The 22,200-nt window shown below is 44.1% G+C and overlaps 1 protein-coding gene across 1 annotated transcript in view; it reads right to left on the bottom strand.

The window, feature by feature from the left end:
* Positions 1 to 22,200, bottom strand: part of fam20ca (FAM20C golgi associated secretory pathway kinase a) — a 34,860-nt gene that overhangs the window by 11,532 nt on the left and 1,128 nt on the right. The window contains exons 2-3 of the mRNA XM_061089713.1: positions 21,255 to 21,439; positions 15,599 to 15,677 (exon numbers count right to left, since the gene is read on the bottom strand). Coding sequence (XP_060945696.1) covers positions 15,599 to 15,677; positions 21,255 to 21,439 — 264 coding nt within the window. The remainder of the gene's footprint in view (positions 1 to 15,598; positions 15,678 to 21,254; positions 21,440 to 22,200) is intronic.

Genomic DNA, 22,200 nt, shown 5'->3' with positions numbered 1-22,200 from the left:
TTTAAACATGATGAATGGATTTCCCAATACATAGTTAAAAGTATTTTAAAGTTATAGATCAGTTTGTAGTTTATTTCCTTGTATCTTTTGCTCCCATGCTTCCTGTTATGTCCACTGACCGTCAATATGCAGCAGTCTGTAGGAATGGGATTCATATCACCTCTAATAAAACACGTATAGTAGATAATAAAGGGGATACATGTGGCTGCAACACACACACATGAGATTGTTGTGTTTAATTGCACTGATAACGATATATTTTTTTCTCTACTGTCTAATTTATTGTGAGTTGTGCGTTTTCCTGAGTCAATTTAAGTCTTGCTATCCCAAAAAGAAATCAAAATATATAAGTATGTACATCCTTTCACGCTAGCAAACCATAATAATACATCAAATTCAATGCAATAATTAAGAACAGTAATACCGGTATAAAGATATAGATAAAGAAACCCGCCCCTCAACTTAAATTCTTCATAGTTTTCTTTTCTCTATTTTCTCATTTCATTCAGGTTTATCTCCGTAATACCTTCCTTTCAAATAACCACCAGCTCCCTCATTAACCCTTTTTAGGCTGTCTGACCTGTTCATATTAAAAGTTGCAGGCTCAAACTAAGGCCCTAAATTTCGAGTCTAAATGTTCGGCTTTGAGAGAAGCTGCATGGCTGTGGGCTAAGTCCCTATCTGTGACCACCAGAGCTCTCTGGCAACCCTTGAGATAGATGACAGACAGAAAATCCTCAGAACCAGTGACAATTGTATATGTGTGTGTGCGTGTGCATGAGCGTGTGTTTGCGTGTTTGCGTGTGTGTGTGTGTGTGTGTGTGTGTGTGTGTGAGTGAGAGAGGTTCAGTCACGATTGAGAGTCAGAGAGAGAGAAAGAGAAAATGTGCCTATCCAACTGTGTCATCTCGGCAGATGGCTGGGAGTCCCTGTCTGTAAATGTCAGGGATCAGGCTGTGGCTTATGGGTCTGCAAAGCCCTGCTGCTCTGTAACTACACACTGTGTGTACAGTGCTTCTACAAGACAGACTACACAGATACTGATGGAGATACTACACACAGAAGAATATATACACTAACCACTGAAAGGCTGGGGATCGTCAAATAAACCTTTTGCTCAACCTCAATATAAAGAACAACAAATGCTGCGATGGAAATTTGGGCTTTGGGAGAATACTCAGAAGCGCTTGTGGAGACAACGTCGGTGGAAAGCGTCCGTTTGACTGATGGTTTTCTGAGTTTCAGACTTGAGGTTGTGTTTAGTGTTCAGATACGTTGCCAAGATTGTCCTGGTCAACGTGTAGGATTTGTGTATGCATCAAAAATATTCCCCCGTGTTCCTTCTATTTAGTCCGACTTTGGTCATTTCACATCTCTCTCACCTCATTTCCTGTCGCATAACCTATTTTATAGAAGCATAAAACGATCAGGAAGATAGAGTTGGCGGGTTTTTGACTCTGTCTCTTTCTGCAGATTCAAAGACAAACACAGAAAAAAACCCTGAGAGGTCATGAATTATACAAGAGAACAAACTAAAATCTACAGAAATTCTACACTATTGATCACACACTATGAAAGGGAATTCAGTTCTTCTCTAAATAACTAGTGCAGTGCCGTTCTGTTTGGAATGGGCCTGTGGTTGCAGCTTTCTTTCTGACCTGCACTCAATTGAGCTGCGGCAAGTAAGGACTCAGTCTGCAGAATCCTGATGCTGCACAAACAGCCGTTCACCTGCTTATCCAAAATTTGGTGAAGCTCGAGAATCAGTGTGTGCTGTTATCACAAATGCATTGTCCAAATTCGACCCTGCACCTCATAGGGCCCTTAAGGATACACAAACCAAGTGTGAAGTCGATGAAATGAATGTTTCTCAAGATATGTGAGCCACACACAGACTGATGAAAACTTCTGGCATTAGTAGGTCTATAGATGACACCTGGTGAAGATGAGGGATGCGAATGCACGGAAAACAACGATGGAAACAGTGTGTGTTGATGGAGCTCTGATGTGTGTTTACTGTATAGGTTCAGAAGAAGCTGTTTTCCAAGAAAGCCTTGTATGTAATGTGTGTGTTCACTGCAGGGATTATACTGTATATTCTTGTGTAGTTGAAGGATGGGACAGGTCTTTATGCTCCCGGCTACCTTCTCTTTGTCTCGCTGCCTTTCTCCCACACCAGCACCCACCACAACAACACACACTGTGCACATCCGTTTATCCCCGACAATCAGGAGTGTTCCCGCAACACACAGCAACACACTTCAACATTTACATATCCATCCACAGGAGGATTAACCGTTTTCAATAGCACCAGTCTGAGGCAATCCTTCACGGGCTGCGCGATTCATGACAGGCTTTGCACAGAATGTGAACTGTGAATTATGCAGAACATGCAGAGGCATCAAGGGTATTCTTAGGTCAACAGTGATTACGTGTCCAAATGCACCAGCTCGGGTATGTTTAGAACAATAATCTCCTCTCTCACAGCTTCCCAGAGCATATCTGTGTAGACTGGAGCTGTCCATTTGAAAACCAGCCACCTGTCCCAAAAACATCTCCAGGACTTTGACAGCTATTCAACACTGTCCGTCCATGCCGGGTTTTTCACCATTAAATGAGGTTTAGAGAAGATCCGGGGTGATGTAGGTTGTTGTTTCCCCCCCACACCATCACAAGTTAGTCACCAGACCACTTAAAAGAATGTCAAGAAGATCGTTTCACACATAGAAGAAAGAACTGATACTCATGAATGGGAAGCACTTATCCCAACAGGAAATTCCTCCAGAAAGCCTCGACCAGTTGTCTCTATCCCTCACAGCTCCAGAAGTTGTGAAAGAAGGAGGGAGGTCAGGGCGGTGGGGGGGAGGGGGGGGACTAAAGCTTCAAAGAACCAAAAGCCAGGTTCAAACCGAATAATGTGGGAAAAAGTAAGAAGACGGCATCCACCTTGACACTTTTGTTCTTCGAGAGGCAACAGAGGATCAACTAAGTCCACAAAGACCGACATTACTTCAGTAATGAAAACAAATTAGATGGCTCTGGGCCTTTTGGGATCAGTGGGGGATTTTAAGAGCTTTTCTTGCATGTGTCTGTGAGTTTTTCTTTCTGCCTGTGCACAAAATCAATGGGCATTGCCAAGAGTCTACATCTCACTGGGTAACAAGCCCTGGTATCCAGCACCACACGTACTATAAGCTAAAAGTGATGAGAGGAGGGGAAAACATTCCCGGTCTGAGAGGGTCAGTAAACTGCAGGGTTAGCGAAAAAAGCAGCCCCTCTTAAAATCAGATACAGAAAGCAGATACAGCTCAACAGTCTGAATTCCCTTAGTCTCTTTCTTTGTTCTCTGCTTTTGACTGTGATCTGAAACATGACTGGATGCTGACATGTCTAAAGCTCCAACATATACAGTTTAATTGGAAAGTTCTTCAAAGCTGAAGCAACACTACGTTTTAGCATTGTTGCAGGTTCTCTACAAGTCGTAAAATACATTTGATGCTATGAAATGGCTAAAGGGAGAAAATGTACATTCCTCTTGGATGAAATTTAAACCAGATGACTGGGCCAGAATAAGACAGAAATAACTGCCAAAATCTAAGTCACGCCTTTTTTAATTGGGTTTCCTTACTGAGAGGCTCTGCACACAGGTCTGTGGTGGAGACCAGACACCATAAGAAACCAATTAGAACAAATCATGACAATTCTCCAGCCCCAATAAATAAGTGCAAAAACATAAACACACACACGCACACACACGCACTCACACACTAATGTTCCCATCTCTCTCTGCCCATCCTCATGCACTGTTCATCGTTTGGGACCCTGCCACCTGACTATAAACCAGCCAACCCTGAAAGACCCCAAATCCATCTTCATCACCCTCCCGGTCTTTCTTCTCCCTCTGATTTCATTTTCCTGAAGGACAACCTGGCGGCTGACCAGTTGTTCCCTTCCCCATCTGTGTTTACTCTTACTGAGCGTGGACACAAACATGTACACACACACACACACACACACACACACACACACACACACACACACACACACACACACACACACAACAGCAGATCCACAGAGGACCGTGGCGGTCGTTTATTTTTGACTATCCCTGAAGACTTTAATCCTTAACAAGCCATAACGGCATGAAAGGCTTGGTACCATTTCCCCCTAATTAGTTCAGAGTGAAGCTTGTTAAAATGCCATCTTCCCGCAGCACATGACTGATGATAGAAAAGCGTTTGATTTAGCAGCGCTGTCTTTTTTTATGCTACCTAATGAATGTGTTTATTAATTACCTGAGAAGCTTTTTTTTGGGGGGGGGGGGGGGGTCGCAACAACCTGTTCTGTCGAGTGCTAAAAGTTCCAAGTTCCAGCAGTCCATCCATCACTTCCCTCAGCTCGGAGCAGGAACGGCTTAATTTGAGAGCAGGCTGTCACTTATTTTCCACGCCGCTTTTCTTCACCGTCCCAAAATGGATTGCACAGCACAGAGTGAAAGCGTCAGTACATAAAACCGAGAACTTCGATGCCTCAACCGAAGAAAGCAATCAAAAGAGTCTTTCCAGAAAACTATTTTGCAGACGGGTGAGGGTGGGGGCCATATCGCGGCGCAAGTGTTTGTGCTTTGTTTTCTCCCACTGCTGAACTTTTCTATTTAAACCTGTCAACAGTCTTGTTGTGCTCGGTGGTTTGCGGTCAGATGCCATTTCCTAAATAGAAACCATCTATCAGAGGCTAAGTGGTGGCTGAGCGATGTCGTCGTGGTCATGAGTGGGTGACGGCGGCGGCAAAGGGGGAAGTGGTGGAACCGCTGGAAAAACAGTTCGGAGGGTTGCATTTATCCTTGTGTAAGAGCTAAGTGGCATGGAGCAAGTCCATCATTGGAGCAAGTCCATGCCACTAAGGGATAAATAAAGTTAATTTGTATTTGGAAGGAATCCCAGCTTTCGGATATCGTTACACATTTTCAAGTGCGGCAAATGATGTTCGAATGTAAAAAGGTACAGATCTGAGCAGGATATTCTCAGGAGTTATTCTGCACTATTATTGGTCACAGAGAGTATCAGCGTCCATGCATCATCATGTGACGGCCGCATTTTGCAATGTGACCTTAAATGCCACAGCAGACTGTGTCCCAATGCATCATCCTGTAATGATGATATGTTTGGTGCATTTCTCCTGTTTGTTCGTGTACCATTTCTGGAAAAGCTAAATAACATTGCACTACAACATTGAAACTAAGTGGGGTTGTGTTTTTTAGCCACATTAGGCCCTGGGTCTGGGGATGGTTGGGTCCAACGCTTTGGTCTGGACTGAAATATCTTAACAGCTATTGGATGGATCACCATGACATTTTGTACAGACAATCATGGATTGCGGGGGTGTAAATCCTCCTGACTCTGACGATCCTCTGACTTTTCCTTGTGTCACCAGCAGGTTGACATGTTTGGTATTTGTTAAAATGCTTTGAGAACCATGAATGCATGAAATTAATACATGAATAATTCCCTAACATTTCATTTATTGCCATAAGCGTATTAGAGTAACAAATCTGGATCTCAACATAGATTACACAACAGATATCCTGCTTTCCCTTTTCCCTTTCCCTCTAGTGCCACTAGGTGGAGGTTGTGATTACAAGTCAGCCTTTGGGAGGATGAGAAACACGTTATATATTGTAATATGTATTTCTTTTCCTGTGTAAACCTTCAACACACAGATGCAGCTCTTTAATCATAACGCAGCATCAAAGAGAACATGACATTTTTTTAGCTTTTCATATTTTCTTTACGAGCTTCCCTTCAAGCGCGCAGGTTGACAGGTCCATTGGGAGACAGTTGTTACTGGAAACTGCTCCTCGAACACCGTCTCTGTCTGTATCTGCTCAAGCTGCTTTGTCACAAACCTAAAGGGATAAAGATAAACACCTGTGGATGATATAATATTCTCCGGTGTAAAACTGAAGAAATAGGAAAGCCTCCCCTCCTGTGGTATGTCCCACCTGACATGGGTTTTACCTCAGACTAGCCCTCCTTCTGTGAACAACCTTCCCAGCAGCAGCAGCAGCAGCAGACCTGACCGAGTGTCGCTGCTCCTCCAGCACAGAGGCTCCTCTGTTTGCATCGCTGCTGCCCGGAGCCACAGGAAGGAGGGTGCATGGGAGGGACAGGATGACCCAGGCTCGCCCCTGGATCAGGTTCCTGCCACTCTGGCCCGGTGATACCAGACCTGGCAGCCCCTCCCACATCCTGCTCAGACAATGGGCAAAGCCAAGGAGAACCCTCCTCTGGTTTAATTGGTAGACAATGAACGCATTTTCCGCCCCCTCTTCAGGCCTCTGTCGGGGGGGATAGGGGAGTCACACACACGGCCTAATTGCCACCTTTGCGTGGGACAGGCTTAGACAAGCATGGGCCCGGGCCACAATGGATGTATTAACCTCTGTGCACGTTATCACAAAAGGCCCAAGTTACAGAGCAACAATGCTCTCTCTCTTTCTCTCCGTGGAAGAACTGTTTCATTCATTCAGCTCGGGGAGAGAGTGAGGTGGACTGTGATGGATCTACCTGGGAAAGGTCCTAATCTAATGACTGAGCTCGGCTGTACGGGGCGGTGCAGTGCGTGTGGTCCCATTGTTGAGGGCCCACACTTGATTTAGTGACCAAGTAACAATGAAGCATGTGTGCTCTGTCATTTTCAGACTGCTCCAATGAAAAACAAGGAACGAGTCGTATCTTATTGTGGCTTCTGAGAAAGACTTCAATTAAAAACAAGGGCAATTAGCAAGATTTTATGTGGCACCTTCAGTTGTTGTCTAATTTGATGGGATAAATTGTTATAATGTAAGGTCTTAATCACAGAGAGTGGCTTCACCGTGACACTTTGATGATAATTTGCCTCTGAAAACTCCCTTCAATTAAATGCAGCGTTCCTGAATGCTCATTTAAAATATCAACCGTGGATGTTTTCCAGTCATTTCAGCAGATCCCGCTGCAGGAGGAAACGTGAAATATCCTTCAGGAGGTTTAGCCTGCTAGCCTATCCTCATAAAAAGAAACGCTTATTCGGAATTCACATCCTGGAGCAAAATCAGTTTTCTGCATTCCAGACAAATGTGCCAGTGACATTCCTGAAGGGAAGCTCAGGAATTTCCCCATCCAGTATTTTAAACTGTAATGATATGATGGAATGCCTGACCTACATGTCTAACCACGTACAGCAGTGGACAGAGGAAGGGCCGAGAACCACAATAAGCATGCAAAGTTGCGAAAAATCTAAATCCCCCAGGATGTGGTGTAACACAGAGGAGGACACACACTCTGGTCCACACGTACAGGCACAGAGACACAGGCAGACACTGTACATCTGGGATTCAAATCCCAGGAAGGAACCTGTTGGTTTCGAGGGTAAAGAGACTTTTTGATTTTTCACTCAATCTTCCTCTTTCTAAGGGTTTGTGTGAAGGTGACTGAGGGAAACTTGAGGTGACATCTCCAAAACTGTCACAAGACTCAAGGTGCATATTTACATGAAGTCTGTGACTCATCCTGTCCTCACCAGAGCTACACAAGGATCCACTCTACACTCTCTCCACTGCTACACACAGCTTTTATATGCACTGTGTTTCCTTCATCGAACTTAACCCCTAACATAAAGTGAACAAAAAGAAAAGTAAGGCATAAAAAACAACCTGTTGTAGTTTTTCAAAAAGCGTCGAGAACAATGACACGTCCGCACCTCAAGGTGAAAAGGAGAGTTACCATGTGAATTATTTTATTAGCTGGAATCCTAACGACTGATTGACTGTGTATTGGGAGACAGTCTGACGATTCATAGGAGTGTTTGTGCTCATCACTGTTGCTGAAAATCTACCTGACGCGACTCATTACCACCTTCTGTGGAACATCTCCACTTATTCACTTATTTTGCAATTTTTTTTTTTGGAACCATTGTGATGTGATCATTACCAACAGTGGAAGAAAAAACAGCTAACTGGCTAACAGTGGGTTTTCCCTTACTCTTATGTCATTTGCTCCGGATGTTATAGCAAAGTCAGGCGAAGCCACATGTAAAGCAGATGAAAGGTGACCTAAATTAAACATCACATTTTTGATGGTGTAAGAACACAAGCCTATGAAATATATCACATAGATGTTGTCATTTTTAGACATTTTAATAAAGAATTGTTACATATTATATCTGTAATATTTGCCTTAATTTTCAGTTGCAATCAAAGAAGAGAGCTGCCCACAACCTCATGGTCATGCATCTCTACCTGCTTGATGAAGTGGATGTGTAAATATCACAATATGTGACAGGATGAACATAAAAAATCCATAAAAAAAAATGACCAAAACCGAAACCGAGAACTACACACGAGTCAATCCCTCATGGTATCATCTCCAGCAGCTCATCTGGCCTGTAGCAACATTACGATCAGGACGCACCACCGCTCCGCCACATTGTACACTGTGCATAAACACTTGTTTGACAGAGAGGGAGAAAGCGAGGGAATCTAAAAATACAGATCAGTGGGGCTCTGAGTGGAGGTGAGGGACAAGCCGAGGATTAGTACCGCCTCAGCGAATCAAACAAACAAGTCCTTAAAGGAGCGTGGACAGGAGATGGAGACAGAGAGAGGGACGGACAGAGAGAGGGAGAGGAAGGGGTAGAGGGGAGGGGGGGAGGGATGGTGACGAAAAAGAAGAAAAAAAACACAGCTACTTCAAGAGCTGACCTAGTAAAACATTCATGAGAACTGTCTTTATGGGAAGTTTGCATGTGTTATAGTGTGAGAGTGGGGAGGCTGCACTGGGAGTCTAAAATAAGACGGTCCTCTGCGTTTCTGGGTCTCTGCTGGGAGTCTGCGTGAGTGTGCCTGTCAGGAAAGAAAAGTTATTTCAGATTGGAGATGACATGCTGCAGGCGTTGATCTCTCTGAAACGTGAATATCGAGGATAGACACAGAACCGAGGCGAGAGAGAGAGAGAGACGGAGGAAGAAAGAGGAACATGAAAATACGTCGATTCTTCTTTCAGCACGCCCAATGGAGGGTAAAGAAACGGGTTGGTCGTTATTATGACAGATGGGAATGATATATAAAATCACTGATTGTACGATTGCACCCAAACACACAATAGTCTAATAATGAGACTTAATAAATCGGCAGAATTCAGATGTGTGACACTTCAATCAAAAAATTGCAGAAAGCTATTCTGCGGAAGACTTTCTCTAAGCTTACTCTAATACTCAATACAAATAGTGTGTGTCTGTGTGTGTGTGTGTTGTGTGTGTGTCCTGATGACTGGGCAGATGTGACAAACCACTGAATGCAGCTGGTTACGAGACTGTTAAAGCGATGCAGCAGCGCAATAATTGGCTGGCTCATCTCACGGCCTACAGGAGGTCAAGGCATCACGGCGCCCACACACTGAATGCACTGGACATGGACACACACACACACACACGCAGTCGTACATCCATCGTTACTAAGCCGCACACACACACACACTTCAAGTTCTAACACAAACAACCCACATCATTTGCGAGGCAGCTTCGGTGTGTAGATCAAGGATTTCATAAAGTGGGTTTGTTCAAATAGACGCCTTGGAAACATGTTAATCAGGGGGTAAATGATGGCAAAGGAAAAACACACAAAATGTACATGCATGGTAGAAAGTCACGCTGAGACTGTTTACATTATCAGCCCGAGTGTGGACGACACCAAAGTCTTGGATGGACTCAGTAACAGGGAGGAGGAGAGAGGTGGAGAGAGGAGCAGAGAGGAGGAGAGAGGAGCAGAGAGGAGGAGAGAGGAGCAGAGAGGAGGAGAGAGGAGCATGGAGTCGTGTGAGAGTGTCGCTGTGTAAGATGAGCAATCCAAATTCATCTTGGAGACCTGCGGAGGGAGTCAACAGCGCCCAGAGAGGAGCTCCCCCCCCCCGGCTGCCTGGCTGGCTGCAAGTACAAAGCTGCATGAGAAACAGATGCCTGACACCGGAGCACTCTCACTCTCACTCTGTGCTTGTGTGTGTTCGTGTGTGTGTGTGTGTGTGTGCGTGTGTGTGTCTGTGTGTGTGGAAAAGAGATGAGGGAAAACACGGCAGATAATGTTTGATAGCAGATGTTTTCGTTTGCACCACGTGTGTCTGATTTCCCCCACTTTCTAAAACACAGAACAAATCAAAGTTCAATCAGAGAAGAATGCATTCACTTATTGTAGATTAAATATAAATATTGGTCCGTTAAGCTAAACTGTAAACAATCCGATTAACTTTTGTTTTGCAGGTTTTTTCCTTCTCACTTATTGGACAGCATCTGTGCATGGGGTTCAGTGTCCTGCTTGAGGACACTAAGGATCGCAGACTAGAGGATCGAACCAGTGATCTTCTAGCAAGTGGACAACCCGCTCAACCAGCTTAGCCGCCCTGATGCAGAAGTACTAGAAATTCAGAAGTTAAAAACAAGCAATCCATTTCCAAAATGAGTTGTACACTGTTAACCCAGAACACAGAGGTTTGGTCACTTTGTTAAATTCAGATACTTTGCACCTATTGCATTGAATCAATTTCATATTAAGGTGACACACACAAATCCAACAAATTGCGAGATGAACTGAATAGACATTTAAAAAAATGCACACACACACACACACACACACACACACACACACACACACACGCACACACACACGTCTTCACTTTGGATTTATAGCCTCCTCCATCTCTGACCACACCTGTACCCTACAGACTGTCGTTTATTTCCAACGCCCCCTCAGACAAATTGCTTGGCATCCTGCTGTGTTCCCTGCCTCCTGATTGGTCCAGGGTGCTTGTGAGCCAGCTCAATGGGTCGCCTGTGAGGCTGCTCTGATGCCGGGACAACACCACGGGGGGCACTGCTGAAAACCTGAAGAGGCTCTTTCTGCCATAAGCACCAGAACAAGGCTGGAAGAAGCAACACAGTGCAGTGCAGCCAAAGTTTACATAACGTATCAGGGAGTGAAAAGATAAATGCGAAAACTCAGCTGAGGCTTTTTTCATAATATGCAAGATTGAGGTCAAGAGAAAAAAACTCCGTCACGATAGGACGAGGATGTTAATGTGAAAGATTTGACGCTTCATCACATTTGAAGTCTCTATGTGCTTTAAGGCTTCTGACTTGTCATCGTGGAAATCAGTAGGTCAGTGTTAAGTTGTGAGAAGCTGTAGTGAACCAGCTTCTCTCACGTTCACCACCTTCCGTGGAACATCTCCACAGCTCTGATTGAGAAGCTACAGCTGTGCAGATTCTCCAGAACCAGCTCTGGGTGATGGAGGGTGCACGAACTCCTTAACCCCCCCAGTGCCTTCTCTTTGCGGCTGGTGTGTGCATGGATGTGCGAGTGTGTGAGGTGCAGCTGTGCGAACAGCTGTCTATAGTAACGTGCTTCCTCTGTGTCTCTACACACACACACACACACAGAGAGGAGCTCAGACGGCACCTTTCAAAAGTGCCTCCGACTTATGAGAACCAGCAGAGTTCTTATGGCCCCCGTGGGAGCTCTTTAGTGACACACTGGGAGACGAGTGACTAACAAAGAAGAAGAAAAAATAGGAAATCTACAATTTTAATATTTTCCCCTTTCAAGCCTAAAATAGGGAAATCTATAAAGATGTATTCAGGAGGGGATTTTGTGTGTATTCAGACAGTGCATGTCTTCTGTGCATAAATTTACATGCATATGCTTGTATGTTTATTCATGCATGTCTATGTGGTCATGCTGTGTTCATCCATGAAATGAGACATGCACGTTTGTAACAATGGGACTGGTTTGGATTGCGATGGATCTTGTGAAGCTTGATGAGATTTGGCTTTTCTACATAACGTGACGGCATTATCCTTCTCCTCCTTCTGGATTCCATTGGCTTTGCATCCATGGTCGTCACTGTTTTGTGAAAAAAGGGACAACTCAATCTGTGGACCAGCTTTTGTTATCATTTGGTCCACAGATGCTTGTTATCTGGGCCACACGTTTACAGGATTGCGATCCAGGCATATGGATCTTAAATCTCCATGGTTAAAGAAGATTAAATGGTTATTCTGGTACCGAGGAAATATTTGCAAGCAGAAGGTGAATTCGTCAGCATTGAACTCGCCCATAAAAACCACAAGTGATCAAAGAACAGCTCCGTTTCCTCCTGCACTTAACATGAACGCATGTAAATCAATAATAAAAGCATCAATCTTTAATGATTAGATGAATTACCATGACGGGGAGAGGTTATCTCCAGAGGACATTAGATGCTTTCAGTCTTAATTGAATATCTGAATGGACAGAGAGAGAGAGAGAGAGAGAGAGAGAGAAGATCCATGGAGGAACGTCAGTAATAACCCAACTGGGACACAGTGGATATGACGAGCCCTCCGATGGTTATGAAATCGCCTGCAGAAGATAGAAATGAAGCAGCCTCTTGGGTGTTGCAGCTCACAGGCTCCACAGCCACTGGGTTTACTGGCGCTTAAGAGCCCAAGCTTGTCAAAACTGATTGGGTTCACCCAAACAAGGACGTAGTCTGATTCCCCGCGGTGCCAGGGGACGGGCATGTGTGTCCTACATATATGCTCTCGCACACGTGTTTACATGTTACGGACCCTGTTTGTTGATATAACAGCTCTCGGCGGGACTGGGGCATGTGCACAACAAACCGGGAGGATCAAAGTCATTGCTGCTATTCTTGCGATTCACGAACCGATTTTGAACTGCAGGGTTATCAACAACCGAGTCAAAGCGGAGGGGGGTGGCAACCGGCTTGTCAAACAGCTCATGATGGAGAAATTAATTCTTTCTTTGCAGATCTGAAGCTTACACCTCCTCCCTCAATCCCTCAACCCCCCTGTCTGACAAATTCAATTAGCATGACATGAACATTATGGTTGGGGTTGTGTGCAAACTGCGACCAGTATCTTGGCGAGGATGTGGGTGGGCAGGGCACCAGAGACATGGGCCAGACAGGCACTGAGGCCTGGCATGGAGGGGTCTCCACTGGGCCTGATCTCTGGCTCCAGCTGGAAGACCCCCGGTTCCCTGACAGGTTGGCAGTGCTTCCTGCTCCTTCACCCTCTGGGGTTCACATTTGTCTTGCAATAACAAACCTTATTCTCTTTTCAGCTGCCATTTCAATGTTTTTCCTTCCCCTACAGCCTATGACCAGCTTACCCCAGAGAAATTTGACATCATATCATAAAACAATATATATAATTCTATAAAATTGTATCGATCCCATGTGAATTTTTGGAGGATAAAGTGAAGATTTTTCCAAGATTACATCAGCAGGATTCATCCTGCTATTGCTTTTAGGTGGGTGAGATTAGTGCAGATGCCTACTGTTTTCGTACATCGACGTTTGTAAAAATGATTTACAATAACCGCAAATTAGCAGATAGGGGCGGATAATGGGAGAAACGAGCCACCGTGAACGAGAACAATTCCCCTAATTGCAGTTAGAAAAATTAAATGAGCGTCTTTAAATCACCAAACACAATCACGGAGTTAGTCAGGCAGATAAAATGAAGCTCTAAACTTTCTCTCCCCCTGAACAGCACAGAGAGAGCGTTGCATGGTGATGTCTGGGAACCTGTCAGCTGGTGCAGTCTCTCTCCCGGCCCGTGCCAGTGTCGAGATTTGCATTCAAAGGAGGCCCACAACATGAAAGTGTCTTTGAAGCACCACTTGATGCTCCACAATGGGACAGGTGAAGTCAAACAACGCAACACAGCAACGCTCTGAACTACTGTACCCAGAATGCACCACTCGATTCCTCAAATAAAAGAAGGACACCTCAATGCCATGATGGGAACAACAAAACCACACGATGTGCTTTTACAAAAGTAGAACAAGGTTGTTTTTTCCGTCATTAATTCTCTCAGATATTTTTTGTATTTCTTCTCCGAGGACTTAAGTATGACATTGTAAACACTGGAGATAAATGTAAGTGACAGTCAAAGCAGAGAGACTAAATAAAATATGACAGGCTAAATAAAGGGCTGCAGAAACCATAATTAACGTCAGAACGGTTTACGATGACTGAGACTGTTTTATTTATATCCACTGAAGGAAATCAGCTCTTTTACATTAGTTAACTGGGCAGATTGATACATTTCTGCAGGGTTTACACCAGGATTCAAATCCAGGATGTTCTTGCTTCATAGTGGGAGGAAGAGGAGATGCATCACTCATCTTTATATACAGTCTATGGTCTCTAACAAGACACAAAACTATGGATTATAATGCCTGACTTGCTCCTCATACTGTAAATACCACAGGCTGCCCTGAGCACAGCCATGGACCACAACATGACACTTCAGGTACAACTCATGCACGTGCACATATTGTCCAATTGTCCATGTTGCCTGGAAGCACCCCCTGCATGTTTAGTCCAGTCTGATAGCAACTCAAAAATACCCACACAGACACACACACACAAACGCAGGGTAGTCTTAGTTTTTGTTAGGTATGACTAAGCCTGATGTTGCCTGCTGGGTGCTGCTGTTGACCTTTTGCATGAATGCAAGCTGCAAAAGATGCTCAGATTGCCATAAATTGAACCATTTTCTCTGAGGCCCATTCTGTAAAAACAAGGCCTCGTATCCTAACAGGCTGAAATTTCAAGTCAGGAGACAAGAAAATGACTCATTCAAAGTTACAAAACAGAACCGTCGCTGCTGCGGTTTTATACGAAGGGTTAAGGTTGTACTGCATCCAGGAAGAGAGGAGCATATGAAAGAGCGAGTGAAGAAAACTTTGAATAAACTTTGCAGCCTCTCCATAAATCAAGTTGTGACAGTGATAAGATATTCGTTGGCAACATTTCATCATTCATTTTTCAAGTTGAAGCTGAACCCATGGGCCTGAACTCCTCATCCTCCCACTGATGTGACTGTGGCTGCTATGGTAATGGGATTGGTCCACTAGAAATAAAGAATAATCACGTTTCTGCAAGAAAAAAAACCCAAAACACCAGCTCTGTCTGTCTCTGCCTCTTTCTCCCAGAATCTAACACTCTCCGCTGAGACTCTGGTGTAGAAAACCATTATGCATTTCACAGCAATCAAACCAAGTTCCTGAGCAATTACTTCTGATCGCAGCCCAGTTGGCCTGGACACTGTTTATCCCTGATGGCGAGGGAATCCATCGGGCAGAACTCACCAACAGCTGAGAGGGAGGGTTATTTCTTTTTCATGTGCAACGCGCCTTTGTCAGCATATATGCCTCCCCAAAGACGTCTTCATGATGGCTCAGTGCTCATTTTAATTAACACATAAGCCTGCTGATGTTAATTAAAAAGCAGACAGACGACTCCCCATCAGGAAAAAGATCACACAGAGGCGAGAGGGAGAATCTGAACTGCTTGGTTCTTATCCCGATGGGATTTTGTGAAGCACTCTCGAAACATACAGCCTACAATACGAGTGGGCTCATCAAACCAAATGCATCAAAATGATTTTTGATGTTAGTTCCCATTAAGGGAGCAATAGAGACTCTCCCCAAATGATAATAATCTACGACACCCCGAGGGCCTGTGGTTTAACTGGGCTGTCATACGGTGTGTGTACTTACTTCATGGGCTTGAAAAGTGCTTGTCCATAGTTCTGGAAAGTCATGATCAGCTTCAGCTGGGTGCCTCCGGATTTCATGGCTGGGAAGAAAGAAGTGGAGACGTCAGATCACTGTCTGAGTATTACGAAAACACACACTTAGACACACAAACCAACATAAAGTGTCTTAGTCGGTTGCAAAGCCATCAGAATACCAGTGTGTCTTGTAATCTGCAAGTCTCTAAACACCATTCTTTCAAAAGATATAATGTTTTCATGAGGTCTTAACATGCTGGTACAAAATCTCTTGATTGTAACTGTGTGACTGTGAAGAGCATCACATATGATTCAGTTTCATCATTTCACTCATCAACCATTCAGTGACCCCTCATGCCCTGTGGACGGGGGCATTGCCATCCAGGAAGAGACCACACCCATTACCATCAATATGTTTCATGATAGGATGATGATGATGATGATGATGATGATGATGATGATGATCGCCCACAACAACTTTTATATTGATCTGCAGTGACCCCTGCACTGTGAGGGTCAAGTACTCAGGCCGGCACTGTTCTCTTGGGCGAACGCCACACAAGCACTCACCCACTTGTCGAGAAATGGAGAAGGATCACTCAACTGACCACATCCCCTCCTCCTTATTTTACACGTCTCTGTGGACCGGAGCACTTTGACTCCTGCACCACCGACCGCTGAAACGTGCGTTCATCTTTGTAACGAAAGGTTTATCTACTGCAGCGCGGCTATAATATCAATCTGTGTGCATTGATATTCTCAGTCACCTGAGGAAGAGCTGATCTACGAGGATCACAGTCATCGGGGGGGCTCTGTCAACCACAAGTTAAAGAGCTAAATACAGATGTTGAGCAGCCTTTGTGATTGAGACTCCTTCAGTCTGCGCTAGAGTTATTTTCTTCTTTGCATCACGACACAAAATCAGACCTGGGCCGGCTCCCTGTTTTCTAGTGTTGGGGGAAAAAATCGATTCTGTTCAGTATCGCGATATTTTGCGCCCGCGATTATATCGATACTCAGTATCTCAGTATACTCAGCACAAAGTATTGCAATATTTTAAAAAAAAAAAATACTTTATTTACAATTATATATGTAACAGCCCCTGGCTGGCAAAGCATGACGAGGAGAGTTTCAGAGTTTAAAAGATACCTAGTGTGTATGCAGAAAGGAAGTTCTCCACTGCAGGAGATGTAGTAACGTTCCAGAGGAGCACTTTAACATCTGAGCATGTTGACCAACTCCTTTTTCTGAACAAAAATGCGAATATTCCCAAATGAATTTAACATTTTGGGTCATGACCTTGCAGCCAACTGGACTGGAATCTAGTAGTACACATTTTTTTGTTTTTCTCAATTTGATTGAGGCTCTAGGTTACTCTTATTTATATGATTATTCTCAGGTTTATGTTACTCTATTATGTCTGCTTTATGTTACTGTATTGTATTTAAATAATTGTAAGTTATGTGCTGGGAGCTCAGTGTTCATGTGAGAGGTCTCCTATTCAGAAAATAATTACAAAGGTCCTGTGTCCTGAATGTTCAAAGACAAAGTTTTTGCATTACCCTTTCTTAGTTTTTGCACTTCAGTTAATGTGTAGAAGACAATGTTGTTCACAGAATTAAATGTGACATTTGAAGTGAGTTGAGCAGTCTTATTTTCCTCATTTTTGCAGTATCGCAATATATCGCAGAATCGCAATACTATTGAATCGTCACATTTTTCCCAATTCCCACCCCTACTGTTTTCTTACGGAGGATGGTGGGATGCTAATGGCTTGTTTGTACCTTGAACTGCATCTGTGTGGAAGCATCTGCATTTGTGATGTTTCCCCCTCATTTATTCAGGTTTATTTCTTTAATTCGTCAACCATCTGTACATAAACATACAGTAAACACACACCAACGCTGTACACGCGCGCTTGCACAGCTGCTCCCTCATTTTACCAATTTGGAGAACGCAGTGCTGCCTGAATGTGTAATAGAGCCGTCACATCTGCTGACCAATTTAACAGGCAGCGTACAATCAAAGTGCAACTGTGTGAGTTGGAGGAGTTTGGTGCGAGTGAGAACAGAAACAGTGGCACGGAAAGCATCTGCTGACATCTAAATAATATCTGGATGTGGGTTTGATGGAAGGATGAACATGCTAATGAACCTTTTTTTCCCCAACAAATTGACTGTGACTTTGAGACAAAATGTCATGAAAGTCCAAATCTATTCAGCCGCAGATGATCAGTTCATTCAAGGACTAAATACACTTTGCTTTGGAGATATAAAATCCTCTTGCATCAGATTTAGGAATACATTTTTTCCTGAATATCAAAAATTGTTTCCCCCCGACTGTGCGTTCCCATCAGTGTGTGTATTTATGTGCCCATGCACCGTAGATAACTTGTCATCCGCAGAATTGTAAGATAGAGTGTGAATGGTATTACAGAGGGTAAGCACAATAAGTACACCAACCTTTCCAATAAACAAATGTTGTTGCTTATAATTATTACTAGTAGTGTATTACCAGTAGCTATATCTGCATTCTTTATCAAAACAGCACAGCCTAGACATTGAGAGACAACCCATTGCGTGAGTACTTTTACTTTTAATACTTAAAGTAAATACTTTTCAAGTAGGATTGTTGATGTAGTACTTTTACTTTTACTTAAGTTTATATTTTCCTGGGTACTTGTACTTTTACTAAAGTACTAAACTTCAGTACTTCCTCCACCACTGACCGTAACAGACTGGATTCGGACCAGATGTTTCTCTGTCGGCCTCTGTGGACTACACACATCTTCAGCGAGTGTTTGTGCATGCTACACACTTCCTCCTTCTCACTCCCACGAACTGAACTCGTGTCCCCGAGGAGAGGAGCCAGGGCACATGTCTCCGACTATCACTCACAATCCGCGGTGTCTCCCAGCGGCTGACGGAGACGCACTGTGAGCCCCCCCCCCCGCCGTCCTGCGACTCAAACAAAGGGGCCGTGAGGTCTGTCTAAATGCCTTGTGTTTTTCTGTCATAATGGACAGGATTTCGCAGGGATTTGCACATTTATTACAACGCATTAACTTGAGCATATTACACAACACAGCGCTTCTGCCCAGCCCCAATATCACCATAAGCCCCCTGTGGTGGACCCTCTCATTGACTGGCTCGCTGGCTGAGGAGCTGGCCGCACTCTCCCCCCTGCTCAGCGCTGGGTTTAGTGTTTATTGACTCTCTTGCCGTTTCTCTCGGCTCTCTCAGTCGGCTGCTCCGGTTTTTCCTCCTTTCCTTTGTGTGTGTGTGTATGTCATCCTTTTACTCGTATTCTCTCTGTTATGCTCTGTCTGTCTCACTTAATCTCGCTCACCGCTGGCAAGCCTCCCCATTTACCGTGACTCATTCTCAAAAGCTTTTGAATTTTACATACACTGTTGCACAAAGTACAATCTTCATAACCTCAGGTCAGTGCATTTTCTTTTTACGACATGGGATGGATACCGATTCAAATCAAAGCCAGAGAATACACTCAAGAGTATTAGGCCTACGCATGTGCCAGATTCGCTGAAGCCGGGTCAAGTGCATGGTGCCCCCCGGAGTAATCTTTAAACTTGCTATAGCTGTACATCAAAACTAAAACCTTTGAGAGATTGCAAATGACCCAACTTCCTTTTAATGTGGTGACCTTGAACCCTTAAGCCAGGATCCTTGAGGAGCTGACCTCGATTCCGTGCTCGATGCGGGCCATTTATAAAATTTTGTTTCTAATCAGAAACTACAAAAGGTAATCCCCTGTGGAAAAACCCAGGCAAAGCTCGGCTGATTGTTTCCCGGGGGTTGTGTAAGCTCTGACATGCAACCAAACAGGGACGACAGTGAACTTCAACAAGACATTCTTCTCGTTCGCCTAAAGGCCATCTGTCTGGGTATCTGTGAGGGACGCTATGTGTCTCTGCTCGTCCAACCATCTCTCTCTTTTGCCCCCTTTCCTCCGAGCGCCTAGAAATGAATCGATGCCCCGGTCTTTGTCTCCACACCTTCAGGAAGCTCCAGGCCTCACCCACCACTACCAGATCCCCCTCCTTGCGCCGTGATGATGAATCCACCCTGCTCTCACCTACGACACCTCACGGGACTGAGCTTATGATTTATGAGTCCGGCTGAAAACTGACCAAAAGGCCAGAGCCTGCCCCAACAGGGAGACAGACACAGAGGAGGGAGGGAGAGAGAGTCAGCGAGGAGGAGGTGGGCGCTATCGCAGAGAAAACGCTGAACCGGGAAACTTTCTAATGCTGCCTATGTTTCTGTAATTTCAGTGAGACAGATAAGTGGTAAGTGTGTGCACCAATTACGCGGCACAGAAGCTGTAATGCATGCTTGCAGGCACACGCGTAAACACACGCTGCAGTGGGGTTTTCTTTTCTGCAGACAGACGGTGATTTGGAATCGGTGTGTCTGGGCACAGATTGATGGTTTATATATTATAAACAGTGGGGGCAAAAAAGCGATATACACACACTCCTAACGTGCAAGCTGAGATGTGTAGCAGGAAGGATTGTGAACTGCCTGCGAGGGATGGAGGGACAGGCACAGGGACACAGACAGGGAAGTGGAATGGGTGATTTTCTCCTCCGATATTTTCACACATAGACAAGCTCCCTTTCTCCAAGATTTGGCCAAGATGGGTTGAAAATAATGAGCAGATAAAAGCTCAGATGAAGCACGTCTGCACCATAATTTACTCACTTACAGAGTAATGTCTCGACGCTCACTCGCTACTGAGAAGATTCTTGCACTGATTCCGCTGATGATCTAAAAGCAAAACGTCTCCAGATGAGAAGCAGTAATGGATTTTTTTTTAGGGATGAAAGCAATGTTTAGATATTGAGAAGCAAATTCTGCTCAAATGTTCTTTCTCCTTATTTTGCCATTAGGGTTTATGTGAAAATGTTTAATAGCTGAGTTTGGTTGTTTTTAAAGCAATGTGTCATCCTTCTCTTCTGTCTTTTAGGGGATTTGAACCTTTAAATGATATCGAAGTGAATCACAGCTTCCACAGGAACCAAACTTCCTGGTGTTGACACAATTTAACAAACAGCCCAGACACACACATTTCTCTCACACTGACACACACCCACATAAGTTGATCAAGCTCCAGAGGGAAACCAAAGAGAAAAAAAAGGCCCAAACATAAGCATAAATACAGATAAAAAACAGATGTGTGTGACTGTGGCCTCCTTCCCACGCACACTCACACTGCTCACTAATATAGAGACAAGTCACTCAGACAAGTCACACTCGGGTCTAACCAGTGTGGAGTCACTGCCTTTTCAATGCCGAAACTAAATACTCTTAATTGTATTGACTCTACAGAAGTTTCACTGACCCACACTGTACTAATTAAATGAATGCACCTACAATATCATCTCTTATACTTGTTACACTGTCAGAAACATAAATAAATGTAAAAAAAGGAAAGATAAATGTCATTGTTGGACTGCTGTTGCAACGTTAAGGATCAAATCTCCGTCACATCAACGCTGAACTCCACACAGATCCATATGTCAAAGGTAACCAATAATCAATACAGCTACTGCATCCTACCATCACCTACACTCCACACACACCTTTGCAACACAGCCACCTCCTGACTCACTGACTCACCCACACTGGTGATCCTCTGTGTGACCAGGTCCTTCAGCAGGGCGTCCAGCACGGGACTGTGTCTGCCGTACAGCTCGTAGCGGTTGATCCCGGTGTGGAACCGCAGCCAGTTGGGGTACGACTCGGCCGTCACCTCTCCGGTGGGGGGGAACTCGTCCTCCTCTTGGTTCCCGTCCTCATTGTGCCTGGAGAGGAGGAGGAGAGGACGAGGAGAGGAGAGGAGAGGAGATTTAACGAGAAGTTGTGGTGCAAGCAGATTCCCCCTGAGATTATTTTTAGTGTCTGTAATAGATGGGCACAGAGTATTTGTTGCCGTCTCCTAATATAGACTAACCCCATCCGACTAAGTGATGCTGGAGGAAGTGGCACAGAACACTCCATCTTTATAACACATGGATCTGGTGTTAGTATTATGAATATGTGTTTAAAACGCAGCCGCACTGACCACAAAATAATCCAAGTATATACTCTAGAGTCCAGCAGAATGAGAATTTGTAAGTTGTGTGCACAAATGGATAAGATGGCTTCACGAAAAGGAGAGATGGGTGGATGCAGCAGATGGATGAGTGGACATTAGACTGGAGGCAGAGAAGAGACAGAAACTGACAGGATGGATGGAAGGAACTGTCTGCTGACATCTAGATAGATAGAGAGATGTGTAGATAGATAGACAGATGAATATAAATATATATAGATAGATGTATAGATAGATAAATAGATGGTTAGATAGACGTATCTAAGTATATAGATATCTGTAAAGATAGATTTAACGATAGATAGATAGACAGAAAGATAGATAGATAGATGGATTTAACGATAGATGGATGTATAGATAGATAAATAAATAGAAAGATAGATAGATGGATTTAACGATAGATAGATAGATAGATAGATAGATAGATAGATAGATAGATAGATAGATAGATAGATAGATAGATAGATAGAT

Source organism: Limanda limanda, chromosome 17 (assembly GCF_963576545.1).
Source record: "Limanda limanda chromosome 17, fLimLim1.1, whole genome shotgun sequence".
Classification (NCBI taxonomy): Eukaryota; Metazoa; Chordata; class Actinopteri; order Pleuronectiformes; family Pleuronectidae; genus Limanda; species Limanda limanda.
Note: the sequence above shows the minus strand (reverse complement) of the source record. Positions and strands in the feature narration are given on the sequence as shown.